At 36.0% G+C, this 14,556-nt stretch overlaps 1 protein-coding gene across 2 annotated transcripts in view; it reads right to left on the bottom strand.

The window, feature by feature from the left end:
• Positions 1-10,252: 10,252 nt before the first annotated feature.
• The window catches only part of TMEM45A (transmembrane protein 45A), an 80,018-nt gene continuing 75,714 nt past the window's right edge, over positions 10,253-14,556 (bottom strand). For both annotated transcript variants that reach the window (XM_051985191.1, XM_051985192.1), the window contains exons 5-6: positions 13,048-13,193; positions 10,253-11,195 (exon numbers count right to left, since the gene is read on the bottom strand). In XM_051985191.1, coding sequence (XP_051841151.1) covers positions 11,102-11,195; positions 13,048-13,193 — 240 coding nt within the window. In that variant the 3' untranslated portion in view covers positions 10,253-11,101. The remainder of the gene's footprint in view (positions 11,196-13,047; positions 13,194-14,556) is intronic.

The following is a 14,556-nucleotide window of genomic DNA, read 5'->3' as shown; positions in this document are numbered from 1 at the left end:
GCCTGTGAAGGAAACCAAAAATGCAGGTGGAGAAAAATGGAGGGGATTGGGAATTCTATGTAGTGTTTCATAGTCATCTCCCAGAGTTCTTTCCCTGGGTGTAGCTGGTTCAGTTCATTATTGCTCTATTGGAACCGACTTGGTTCATCTCATTGTTGGAGATGGCCATGTCCATCAGAATTGATCATCATATAGTATTGTTGTTGAAGTATATAATGATCTCCTGGTCCTGCTCATTTCACTCAGCATCAGTTCGTGTAAGTCTCTCCAGGACTTTCTGAAATCATCCTGCTGGTCATTCCTTACAGAACAATAATATTCTATAACATTCATATACCACAATTTACCCAGCCATTCTCCAATTGATAGGCATCCACTCAGTTCCAGTTTCTGGCCACTATAAGAAGGGCTGCCATAAATGTTCTTACACATGCAGGTCCTTTTCCCTTCTTTAAGGTCTCTTTGGGATATAAGCCCAGTAGAAACACTGTTGGGTATGCATAGTTTGATAACTTTTTGAGTATAGTTCCAAATCATTCTCCAGAATAGTTGGATGTGTTCACAATTCCACCAACAATGTATCCTGACCCACTTTCACTGGAATGTTCTCCTATACCTGAAATGTTCTCCCTCTTCATTCTGCCTACTGGTTTCCATGGCTTCTTTCAAACTTTGTCAAAAATCCTACCTTTTACAAAGTCTTTTCTGACCCCTCTTAATGCTAGTATGTTCTCTTTGTTGATTGTTTCCAATTTATTCTGTGGATAGCACATAGTAATTGTTTGCATGTTGTCTCTTGCCATTAACTTGTGATATTCTTGTGGGCAGGGACTGTAATGGCTCAAGCCTCAGCCCATTACAGCGACTATCTTAGTTTTCTTTGTATCCTCAGTACTAAGCACAGTATCTGACATATAGTATATTCTTCTGTTTGAGAGACAGAGACAGAGATACAGATAGATTTCAGAATCATTGCATCCTCAGTACTTAGCACAGTATCTGATTCATAGAAGGCCCTTAATTAGTGTTTATTGATTAGTTAGTATCCTTGACATATTTCACCAATGCCTATCAGACTCAAAGAGATGTAAGACATTATGGAAAATAACTCAGTTCTACAAATAGTTAAATAATAAATGCTTACAGTGTATAAGGAACCTTGCTTATTGTTGAAAAGACATCTTCCCTATCAACAAAAGAAAAGAAAAGAAAAAGATTGGGGCAGAGCATGATCTGACTTTAAAAAGCAAAACTGTCAAGGAAAAGGTAAAAATAGAAATTATGCTATATGAATGAGGTGTAGAGGAACTGACACAGAGGTATTAGAGAGGGGAAAGGATTGATGGTTCTGAATACTTAAATCAGGGATAGATAGATAGATATAGATGATATCATGAAGAATATAGTATCTTCTAAAATCTATAAAAAAAATAAGGGATATAGGAGGATGTAGATTTATGGCAGTGGAATAAGGTGTATGGATTAATGGGAAAGAGATAAAGAGGAAGGGAAAAGTTGGAGGAGAGAAGATAAGAGAGGAATCCATGGGTGAATAGCAACATAAGTTAAGGAGTAGAACTAAAGTAGAAGAGTTAGCAGGGATAGGAAATAAGGGATCTACACAAATATAGTAAGGATCTGGAGAAGAATTTATTAGGAAAAAATTATGTCTAGTAATCAATGATCTCAGACTAAGTAAAGCAAAGATTCAATCAAGAGAGAAATTGACATATGCCAGCCATATTAATATTGTTTTAGATGCTTATCAACATATATGGAAATGTGTATGTGTGCACATATGTGTGGGCATGTGTGTGCACATGTAGGTGTGTGTATATATATATTTATGTCTCTGTATGTGTGTACATACAGAATAACCTACAAAGACGCAAAGAAAAGATGGAAAAGTCATGACTATAATGTCTATTATTATATATTATTATATATGCTTTCTTTAAATGGAAATTTGTTGTTACATATTTTGAATATTTTTTGTTTTCCTTTTCTGTCTATTTTTTCTTACAAACATTTTCTTGCAAACATTTAGTCTTAAATTTTAAAAAAGAAATTATAGAAAACAACTCAATTCTATGGTTAAATAAAAAGGCTTATAGTGAAAAAACAAATATCTCCCCATTACAAAAAACAATTTTTAAAAAACAATCCCTGCCACTTAGGAGCCTACAAAACTAATGGGATAAAATCTCTCTTCACCAAGTTCCTCTCAAGCCACAAGGGGGAGATAACTACCCATGCAATGCGAGCAATGCAGTTTCCCCATGTAACCAGTATTTATATCTTTCCATGTTTTGCTGCCCTAAGGGAGCATAATGTAAGAATAGATCATAATATGAATATCAGCAGGGGCCTCCAACTATTTATTCTAGACCACCACCAAAGAAGCTCCCCTACATAGCACAAGCCTTCTATTATTATGCTCACAGTAACAACAAGATTAGGTGATGATCAACTGTGATTGATTTGGCTCTTTTCAACAATGAGGTGATTCAAAACAATTTTAATGGACTTGTGATGGAAAGTGCCATCCCCATCCAGAGAGAGAGCTATGGAGACTGAATGTGGATCAAAGAATAACATTTTCACCTTTGTTGTTGTTTACTTGTTTTTTTTCCTTGTGTTTTGTACCTTTTTGATCTTTTTTTTTTTTTTTGCATAGCATGACAAATATGGAAATATGTTCAGAAGAAGTGCACATGTTTAACCTAGATTGGATTACTTGCTGTCTTGAGTAGGGGGGAGGGGAGGAGAGAGGGAGAAAAATTTGGAATACAAGATTTTGCAAAGGTGAATGTTGAAAACTATCTTTTCATGTATTTGGAAAAATATAATACTATTAAAATGGGGAGGGGCAGGGAGAAGAAAAGAGAAGCAATTGAAGAAAAAAAGTGAGGCCAGAGTGACGGAAGCTACAAAGAGGAGGACATGGAACCTGAAGAATGGGCTTGGCAAAAAAGAAGGCATTCATAATTCTTATAATGTTTCAATAGATTAGAAGGGACAAAAATTAAATTAGAAGGTTTCAAGGAATGAAAGACTGATAAGAAAAGTTCAAAGATATTTACTGTGAACTACTTTTTTGATAAAAATATTTGGATATCTACCTGCCAAGACAAACCCAGGAACTATATAAACACAATTACAAAACACTTCACACAAATAAAATCAGTTCTAAACAAATGGAAAAATATCAATTACTCATGAGTAGGCTGAACTAACATAATAAAAATGAAAATTCTACATAAATTAGTCTACTTGTTCAGTGTCATACCAATAAAACTGTGAAAAAATATTTTATAGACTTAGAAAAAAACGGCAAAATTCATCTGGAAGAACAAAAATCAAGAATATCAAGAAAATGAATGGGGGAAAAATATAAAGGATGGTAGCCTAGCAATACCAGACCTAAAACTTTATTACAAAGCAGCAATCGTCAAAACCATATGGTACTGGATAAGAAATAGAGTGATAGAACAGTGAAATAGATTAGATACACATGACAAGAAGACTGTATGATAATCAACTATGACAGACTTGTTTCTTCTCAGTGGTTCAGTGATCCAAGGCAATCCCAATAAAATTTATAATCACCCCCACTCCCCAAAAAAAAGAGAAAAATTGACTTAATGAAGGATTAGAGAAAAGCTTTTTTAGAAAATTGGGGAAAATCGAGGATGTCTGTGAGGAAGTAGGAAAAGCCATGAGAGACAAGTACTAGTGGGAGTCAGGAAGACCTAAGATTCCAATCCTACCTCAGACACAAAGTAATTGTGTGACTTTGGGCAAGTTATTAACCTTCCTAGGCCTCAGTTTCCTCATCTGGGAAATAAGAAGTTGGATTTGATGACTTCTGAAATCTTCCAGCTCTACTTCTCTGAACCTATGCAATGGGAAGGAACAGAATTCAAGATACTGGCAGGAACACTCCCTTGGACAAGGATACATTACTTAATGCAGGAGGGAAGTAGAGAATGGTTAAAGACACTGGGATCATCTTGGATATGGCAGAAAGTCAGTCAAAGGAGCTCCGGATAGGGTAGCTTCAATTTCATTTTGTCCATATTCTTATTTTTTTAAATTTCTTTCGTTTTTATATCAATTCATTTCTGAATTTATCCCTATTCTTCAAAGCCCAGAGCATTTTGATTTTTTCAGTGAAGTAGGGCCTCTTTTCCTAGCTGCTGATTGATTTCTTTGTAAATTAAAAGCTTTAGGCTTTTAGTTATGAATAAAACATGTATTTAGACTGAGCAGAATAACAGCTTCCCACTTATTGAAAGCTCTCTTTTTCAGATAATAATAATAAAACATTTACATAGCACTTTAAGATTACAAAATACTTTACTATATTTGATAGATAGTATTCATATAGAACTTTACTTTTACAAAACTTTATTTTTTTCTTTGCACATTTTACTCAACACTCTTGGATTTCTTCTTTCTCCCTCTGACCCTTCACTTTTCTACTGTGAACAAACATATATTTTGTTTGTTTTCACTAAAACAGCCAACAGTCCATCAAAAGCTTCTACTCCAAAACAGCATTGGTAACCCATGACTTCCCACAACTCCATGTAAATCAATGACTAAAGCTAAGGTTTGAAAACATCTAGTCCTAATGGACCCCATTCTACAGATGTCTTGTAATAAGTAAAAATGATGCTATAGGGATATTGATGAATATACAGCATCTCCCTTTCCTTGCCAAACACGCACACACACTGTAAGACGAGGGCATTACAAGAAAGAACACTCAAAAGCATAGTTCACTCACCCCCACCAAGGCATCTGTTTTTTCCTGGTCAATGAAAAGACACATTAATTCAGATCAAAAGAAGTTTAATGAAACAGAATTGCAAAATAAGAAACAAAAAAGTATCCTCTCTCTTTCCCATAAACATAGTTGTATATTCTGCCACAGGTAACCACGCCACCAATGAAAAAGTCATAAACAAGGAATAAGAGCAGAGAAATACATGTGAAGGGATATAAATAGGGTATATACGTATCCAGGAAACACATATCACCGAAGTAACTCATGCTTCCTAAGCTCCAAAGCCATTGGTGTCTTCTGGTGACATTGTGTGGCTCTTTTCTTATAGGCATTTCCAATATGTACTGCTTCTGCCACTGCATTATGCTATCATCATCTTTTCTTCAATTGGAAATTAGCTTCTTTTTTTTTTAATTTTATAATAACTTTTTATTGATAGAACCCATGACAGGGTAATTTTTTACATTATCCCTTGCACTCGCTTCTGTTCCGATTTTTCCCCTCCCTCCCTCCACCCCCTCCCCTAGATGGCAAGCAGTCCTATATATGTTAAATATGTCACAATATATCCTAGATAAAATATATGTGTGCAGAACTGAACAGTTTTCTTGTTGCACAAGGAGAATTGGATTCAGAAGGTATAAATAACCCGGGAAGAAAAACAAAAATGCAAATAGTTTACATTCATTTCCCAGAGTTCTTTCTTCGGGTATAGCTGCTTCTGAACATCCTTGATCAATTGAAACTCAGTTAGATCTCTTTGTCAAAGAAATCCACTTCCATCAGAATACATTCTCATACAGTATCGTTGTTGCGGTATATAATGATCTCCTGGTTCTGCTCATTTCACTCAGCATCAGTTCATGTAAGCCTCGCCAGTCCTCTCTGTATTCATCCTGCTGGTCATTTCTTACAGAACAATAATATTCCATAACATTCACATACCACAATTTACCCAACCATTCTCCAATTGATAGACATTCATTCAAGGAAATTAGCTTCTTCAAAAGGAATCTCTTTTTTCTTCAGCTGCTGTTGCTAGAATTCTCCAAACCTTTATCTCTGAGTTATGGTCTGGAACTTTGAACTGCCATCATACCAGAGTCACTAGCTTGAGGTCTCCAAGTGACTTAATAAAAATATAAAGGAGCTGTGTGAAGCTAGGGATGGGAAATACTTTTCATGTTCTACAATGGCCCAAGTTACAAAGGAAATCAGTTTTACAACAAGGCTTTGGAAAAGGGTTAAACAGAAGTGGTTACTTGTAACTTCCTAACAAAATCACTATACATCTTAAAGAAATTAGAACAGGTCCCCTGACCTCGCTCCCATTTTCACTCCCACAATGAAAAAGAGGAAAATGATTAAGAGGAAGAATATCCCTCTAATATCATCTCTACTTTATAGTTGTTTGCAACCATTGTGCCCCACTCCCACTAGACTGTGAGTCTCCTGAGAGCAAGGATGGGGGTTGAGATTTTATTTTGTTCTAGACTTTCTTTGGATCCCCAGAGTTTAGCATATTGCCTGGCTCATAGCAGATAGATGCTTATTGACATGACCACCGAATTGGGGGGGGGGGAAGGGAGAGAATGAGAAAAGAATATTTTTCCCTTCTTTTCCCAATAAGGTCAGTCAGTCAATCGTCAAATAAGCATTTATTAAACTCTTATTTTGTTCCCCCAATGAGCCACTGAACTTCACAATCCATATCATCTCCCTGACTTTTTCATCATAATTGAACAGCTTTAGACTCTTAAGACATTTAAGTTGAAGAGAAGGTACCAACTTTTATGGGTAAAGGAACATTCTTCATCTGGGAGTTTCCTAAGAAAATGAAATCACAAGTTTAGTCCCTTTCTCTATCATCTACCTTACAAGACTTTATAAAAGAAAAACACTTCATAAAACTTAAAGAACCAATAAATAAAAGTTACCATTAGCACTGATAAATCCTCAAGCGCTAGCATTCAAGATAATACACCACTTTCTGACACAATTTTATTGTTTTTCTATTTTGTTCAATTACTAATATTGTAACATTATTTCCTATTGTTTTTCATTCAAAATTGTAATATTTTAGCAACAATATGTTATCCATATAACTATCATTTATGGCATTTTTAGACAGAAGGCATTAAGTTCCAAACAACAGATGTCCGAATGAGCTTTCCAAATAAAACCTGCTCCAATTCCAATAGACATGTGATGGAAAGTGCCATCTGCATCCAGAGAGAATGGAGACCGAATGTAGATCAAAGCATAGTATTTTCACCTTTGCTGCTGTTTGTTTTTTCTTTCTTGAGGTTTTTTTCTTTTGATCCGATTTTTCTTGCAGAGCATGATGAATATGGAAATATGTTTAAAAGAATTGCACATGTTTAACCTATTTAAAAAATAGAGCCTGCTCTAAAGTTGAGCACAATCTGTATCTCATTCATTTCACATAACTGAGTGAGTAATGGCAAGCTCAATAAATCCAACACCAAACATTTGGGGTACACAGGAACTTCAGATATTTTCCTCACTACATGATGCTGAAAGAACACCAGATTTGAAATCAAATGATCTTGGTCATAACCCAGATCTATCATTTGCTACTTATGTGAATTTAAATGCAACACAGATACTCTGAACCTCAGTTTCCTCATCTGTAAAATAGGGATAGCACCAGCCTATTTTTCACCCATTGTTGCTGTGAGGCTAAAATGAGAGCACCACATAAATGTAAGAGATCACGGTTCCTGCTTTCAAAAAGCTAAAATGTAAATAGATGGCAAAAGAATGTCTTCACCAATAAATGAAGGCGACTGGACCTCCAACTCTTAGAAATCCTTTCAGATCTTACCTGAATCTTATCATCGTATGATGATCAAAGGACCATCATAAATGACCTCTTAATAATACATGTTTAACCTATATTGTATAGCTTGCTGTCTCTGGAGGTGGAGGAAGAGAGAAAAAAGTTTGGAACACAAGATTTTGCAAAGGTTAATGTTGAAGACTCTTTGCATATATTTGGAAAAATAAAATGTTATTTTAAGAAGTGACTTCTTCCCCTATTGATTTCAAAAAACATATATATTTAAAAAATACAAATATATTACTAAGGAAAATATTACCTATATTGTTTTAGCTCAAGTCTGTAGTGTTTTTTTCATCATTATTTCATTAAATAGTCTCTTTAAAAAGCTAGCCAACTATCACAAAACTATTGCAGCAGAGTTTGAATTTATTATTTGATTAGAACTTAGAGTCCACAGCACAAGGATCCCCCCCTAGTTCTGGGCTTCAGAAGTACATCTCAGCTCCCTCCACCAGGAAATTTTCAGGAAGTCTCACAGCACTGAATATTCTTGAATGTTCTTCAAGGCCCATTCTTGAATTTATAAAAACTGCTTGTCCATCCTTAATTATCTTATTGTACAATCCCTTGATGCCACATTATGCCACATGGAAAGAACACTGGTCTTGGAATCAGAAAACCTGCCACTTACTAGACATGGTACAAGTCACTTAATCAGTGCCTCAGTTTCTTCTCTATAAAAATAGAAATTGTAATATTTTCAGGATTACTTCAGAAGACTGCTGAGGGGTAAATGGATAATGATGAGAAACTCTATAAGTGAGTCATCATGATGCTTCTAATTCTTGGGATCAACAAAATTGCAGTCGAACTCCTAACAGCTTCATTTGAGACCCCATTTACTTGTCTAAATATGCCAAAATCATGGGAATTGACTGATCCAAAAAAACCCATATCCCAGTAACACACCACAAGAGTAGCACCACTCTGACTAGATTCTCTAAATGTCCTAATGAGCGCCGGCATGATTTTTTATTTTTTTGTAATTTGTGCACTCAACTGTTCCTTAGACCAATTCTTTTGGTACAACTCTCAAGATGATTGCACAGATATAGATTTATGCCTATTATTTTCAAATCCTCAATAATAAAATGTCTTATGAGCTTGACAGTAAGTCTGATCCTCTGGCCTGAATCATCTCATCTCCATTTTCCAACATCAAGTTGATATAGTTATGACTTCTGAGCCTGTTGGGAGTTCTGAAACTCAAAAACCAATACTATGAAATGCCTTCCTTCTCTTGGGATTGTTCATAAGCCTCCTTTCTTTTCTCCACAATCTGCTGGAATGATCCCTAAATCCCTCATCCCCAGCCTTGTTCACTACAGAGTTCTTCAAGTAAAGCTAAGAACCCCAATAATCTGTGCACCCCACCCCAACCCTGATTACCTACACCTCTCTAGTCTCCTTATACCTTGCATGCTTCCCCATCTCTCAACACTCTCTGAGATCCAGTGGCACAGCTGCCACCCAGGCCTGGAATGCTCTCCTTCCTCATCACTGCCTCCTGGCTTCCTTGACTTTCTTCAGGTCCCAGCTGAAATCCCACCTTCTATTGGTATTCTTTCTGAATCCCGCCTAATTCAAGGGCCTTCCTACCTGCTCATTCTTTCCTATTTATTTGGTATATACCTTATTTTGTACATAGTTGTTTGCATGTTGTCTTTCCTATACAATTGTGAGCTCCTTAAGAATAAGGACTGTCTTTTATCTTTGTATCCCCAGCACTTAGCACCGTGCCTAGAACATAGTAAACACTTAATAAATGTTGACTGATTAACTCAAGTATGAGAACACTACAGAACAGTCAGGAATAATTCCTGAGAACACCACATGCTTCAATCAGTTCTGAAGCCGGAAGGAAGCTTAGAGAGCATTAGTCCAAAGGTATCAAACAATGAAGAGCACAGCTTGAATCAGATTAAAATCTAACTGGAATTATTTCACAAAAATAAAAATATAATAGAACATAATGCTAATATGTGGTGTTCTAAATCAACATGTAGTCTACAGAAATCCTTATGTATGGTCCTGTGGCCCTCATTTCTATAGGAGTCTGACACCCTTGGTCTGTTCACCCTCCGTTCTCTGGAGCAGAGACTTGAGGCTCAGAAAGGAATCACCCAACTATGGCACCACAGCTGGGATCAGAATCCAGGACCCTGAAGTCATTGCTCGTTCTGATCATCAATCTGCCTTTCAGATTGGTTCAAGGTCCGGGCTCACATCTTCAAGGTGCTCCATGGGATTTTTCCTCTTGTCCATAATGGATTTCTGAGCCTATCATCAATCTAACCAGAAAGAAAACCTGAATCAGAGAACATCTCCATGGCAAGGTGATGCTTTGGGGAGTGGCGTGAAGTGTAAAGGTTCCATTTCTTGAATATCATGGCAATGTGAAGATTAAATAAAAGTAAAATCTCTCCTTCATTAACATGCTTACCTAACCCTTCACAAGTTAATACAGTCCAGCTCTAGCACTAGACTGACTAAGGAAGGTTTATCCACCCTCAGATTGCTTTCAGACCACTCTTCTGATGCAACTGGTTTAAAGATAAAGACTACTAAGAAAAGAGATAAAAATAGAGACCATGTAGGCTAAATATTTTTAATCACATATATAAATTTAAACAAATCAGCCTGTACAGTTGTTATTTGGAAATGTCATATTATCTTTGCTGAGTCTGGGCTACCACCAACAGATGTCCAGATCAAGTGCTACTCCAGATAAGAAATTGGGAGGATCACTAGCAAGAAAGATGCAAAGCCTCTACTCTGAAACACATTTACCCCATTTGCATGAAGGCATATTAATTGTGAGTTTAAGAACAGCATATTGTGCCTGGACCACCTGTGATTTCATTTGTATAGGACACTATCAGGTAAGGAAGCTCCCTCTACCAAGCACTATCTATCACAGCCTTAGAGAATTTCCTATGGCACCCAGGGGTTAAGTGACTTTGTTCAAAGTTATAAGGCCAGTACATAACCCACTATACCATTTTTCCTCTAAATCCTATATTTAATAAGTTACAAATATTTAAAAGTTATAATTCAGATAATCTAAGCCCATGTCAAGGAAAAATAACTTGCATCTTTTTTTCACGTACAATATCAAACATTAGGGAAATCCACTCAATCCTCTAATTCCATGATTAAAGTGCAAAGTGAACCATTCTCCAAATGTACACCTGGGCTTAAAAATATCACATGTAGATTCTTTAGCAAGGTGAGAGAATATAGCACGATGGATGAAGATGATGAGACCCTTACAGGATCAGTTGTATAAAAGGACAAGATAAACTATCTTGGAGATTGCCCTTTACAAGGCTAGTCACATAAGGAAGAACAAGAAAAATAGCACAAACATAGATAAACTATGTCTGTGGATATCAATCTAAGGGTAAGAAGTCTAACTGTAAAAGTAGGGATACCTAACGAAATTATATTTCTTCTTCTGATTCTTGGTCTCGTTCAACATTTTTCAGCAATCTCATGTCAGAAGGAAAGGTCTTCTTAATTTTTGATCTAATTAACCTGAGAAGAAAAAATAGTTCATTATTAGACATAGCTAAACAAGTTTGAATTAGGGGAATTATGAATCATATCAAGGGAAATGAGAATTAAATACACAGTAAAATCTTAACTTTGCAAATTGAAAGAGTAAAATAGCATACAGTTGAAAAATCATTTTTATTTTTCCACCTCCTCCTTTGTGGTAGCTTTTCCCTCCCTGGCCTTTCTAGTCATTTCATTACCTATCTTTCTAATTCTGGGTCTTCCTGGCTTACTCCTCATCCTCTTCCCCTTTTCATTAAAAATGGTCTGTAATCGATCATCTCTTGATTTTCTATGCTGTCTCCTCAGGTGATCACATTTTTCCCATAACTTCAATTATTATTTCTATATAAATGCTTCACCTGGCCTCTCTAGGTAGAAGCTATTCTTGGAACTACTTCAAGCCCTTTTCTTTTCCTGATCTCCTGAATAACTACACATACATAAATAACATACAGATACATAAAGATTGGTAGAGCTAGAAGAGACTTTGGGCATCATTATGCTCAGCCTCCTCCTATTACAATATCAAGAAAATGAGGCTCAGAGACACTAGATGTGATCCAAATATAATATGGTGCTCCTAAAATCATACAATAATATTGGAAGATGGGAGGTATCATCAATGGGAGATCTGAGCCACAAACTCAATTTTTCTGACATCTAGTAAAGTTTTCTTTGCACCTTACCATATTATGGTCTGTTCTTGTATACAAGTAGCTTTGTTAAAATTCTTATAATTGGCTTTTATTTACATTTATAATAGCAAATAGTTTCTTTCCAATTTAATAACACAAAACATATATTAGCTTTTATGAAATAAGGCCAACAATAGTCAATTTTTGTGTAATTTTTTATTTGTGTAATTTTTCAATTCAATTCAATAAACAAATAATTAAGTACCTACTATGTGCTAGGCAGGGCAGCTAGATGATGCAATGGAGAAAACACCTAACCTGGAATTCTGAGTTCAAATCCCATACTTACTAGCTGTGTGATCCTAGACAAGTCACTTAACTCTATTTGCCTCAGTTTTCTCATCTGTAAAATGAGCTGGAAAAAGAAGTGGTAAATCACTCCAGTACTTTTACCCCAAAAGGAATTATAAAGAGAAGGATATGCCTGTAACTACTGAACAAAAACAAAAGTGCGTTAAGCACTTTACTAATAAAGTACTTTACTAAATATAAATTAATCTCACCTAATATAAAGTTCTCTAATTCTTCAAGACCTTATGATCATAAGCAAATTATTTAATCTCTCTGAGGTTCAATTTTCCCATTATAAAATGAGAATAGTAAAATTTGTATTAATTCATAGAAATGAGTAGAGATCAACTGAAATCATGTGCCAGAGAATTTTGTGCAAACACTAACTTTTGCCTTTTTTTTTTATCTCCAGTGCCTGACACACAGTCAGTACTTAATAAAAGTTTATTGATTGATTGATTGTTAACTGATAGCTCAGCCAAGTAATAATATTTAAAGGAAAAAGGAGTAGGAATGACCTCTTCTCCTTATGATTTTGTGTACCTGATAAATATTTCTGGGTTCCATATAACTGTGGTCTTTCTTAGCTCCCTATTGCCTACCAAAAAGTCTAAACTCCTTAGCATGGCATCCAGAGGCTTACTTCCATGAGTCCTTTCTACCTTTTCTAACCAGCAATGTTATTGTCTGCAAAAAAATATTGGGTCAGCTTTCCTTTTCCTTGACTTTTATTTTAAATGCCAAAAGCCCTCTAAATGAATTAGAATTCAGTACCATTAAGCTTCTATATACCTCAGAATCTATAGAACTGATCCCTAATGATCAATTAGGGATTCACTTACCAGGTGATAAAAGCATAATTCACACCCAGGATGAAAAAGGTGAATGCATAATGCCAGCAAAAGCACATGGTCAGAAACAGCATATTGCCATGATCCGCTTCATTCCATTCAGGGCTTCCATTAGGAGGATACAATACAAAGCCAATCTGTAATGGAAAACAGTAATCATCACAAAAGCCATAAGATCCACAATAAGGATGGTGGAGTTTTAAGTATAGTTTCAGGCTTAATGGCAAGCCAACCATTCTAGAACCCTGATAGCTACAGTTTTACAAAAAGGAGCCTTTTATTCTTCCCAATAACTTGGCATACAAGCTTCCTAAAGCACATAAATAAAGGCTGGTGCTGTAAGGGAGCAGCACCATGATACCTCTCACACTTCCCAGGATTTACAGCCACAATGAAGAAGAAATCACCTACAAATTTCTTTTTACATATAAAGAAACTGCAGCTCATAAAGTCTGTAGGTCAGTCAGCAAGCATTTTTATTTAAATTTTGAGTTCCATATTCTCTTATTTTCTCCAGTCTCTGACCCAAACATATAGAAGGCAAAAAATATAACATCCATTATACATGTGGAATCCTAGGAAACATATTTCCCTATTAGCCATATTGAGAAAAAAAAAAGGACAAGAAAAATAAAAGAGAAAATATGCTTCAATCTGTACTCCAAATTTATCAGTTCTCTCTCTGGAGGTGGATAGCATTTTTCAAAATGAGTCCTTTGGAATTTTCTTGGATCACTGCACTGATCAGGGTTGCTAAGACTTTCACAGTTGATTGTCATTACAATATTATTTCAACAAGCACTTGAAAAGTATATACTATATTCCAGGCACTGTGCCAAGTACTGGGAATACAAAAAAAAAAAAAAAGCAAAAACATTGTCTCTGCCCTCAAGAAGCTTATTTTTTTGAGGGGGAGACAACCACCATCAAAAAAATGTACATACACGATGCCTACAGTAAATATGGAAGGTATTCAAAGAGGAAAGCACTGGGAAGAAGGGAGGAGAAGGCCTGAGAAAGGTCTTCTGCCAAGGGCAGGATTTGAGATAAGTCTTGAAGGAAGCTGGGGAAACTTAGAGGAAAAAGGTAAAAGGGGGAAAGCATTCAGGAGCATCAAGTACAGACAATGCAAAGAAATGGAGTCAGGCCAAAGAAGAAAGCCAGATGGTACAGTATGTGGAAGGGGGTGAGAGATAAGACTGCAAAAGTAATAAGTAACTGGATTAAGAAGGACTTGAAATGCCAAATGGAAGACTCGATATTTTATCCTGTAGATATAGGGAACTACTAGAGTTGTTTTGGAAAGGGATAACATAGTCGGGGGCAGCTAGATGACACAGTGGATAGAGCATTACTACTTACTAGCTGTGTGATCCTGTGTGACCCTTAATCCCTAATAATTCAGTTTCCTCATCTGAAAAATGAGCTGGAGAAGGAAATAGCAAACTCCTCTAGTTGCCACGAAAACCCCAAATGGGGACATAGAAAGTCAGACAAGAC

Source organism: Antechinus flavipes, chromosome 3 (genome assembly GCF_016432865.1).
Source record: "Antechinus flavipes isolate AdamAnt ecotype Samford, QLD, Australia chromosome 3, AdamAnt_v2, whole genome shotgun sequence".
NCBI lineage: Eukaryota > Metazoa > Chordata > Mammalia > Dasyuromorphia > Dasyuridae > Antechinus > Antechinus flavipes.
Note: the sequence above shows the minus strand (reverse complement) of the source record. Positions and strands in the feature narration are given on the sequence as shown.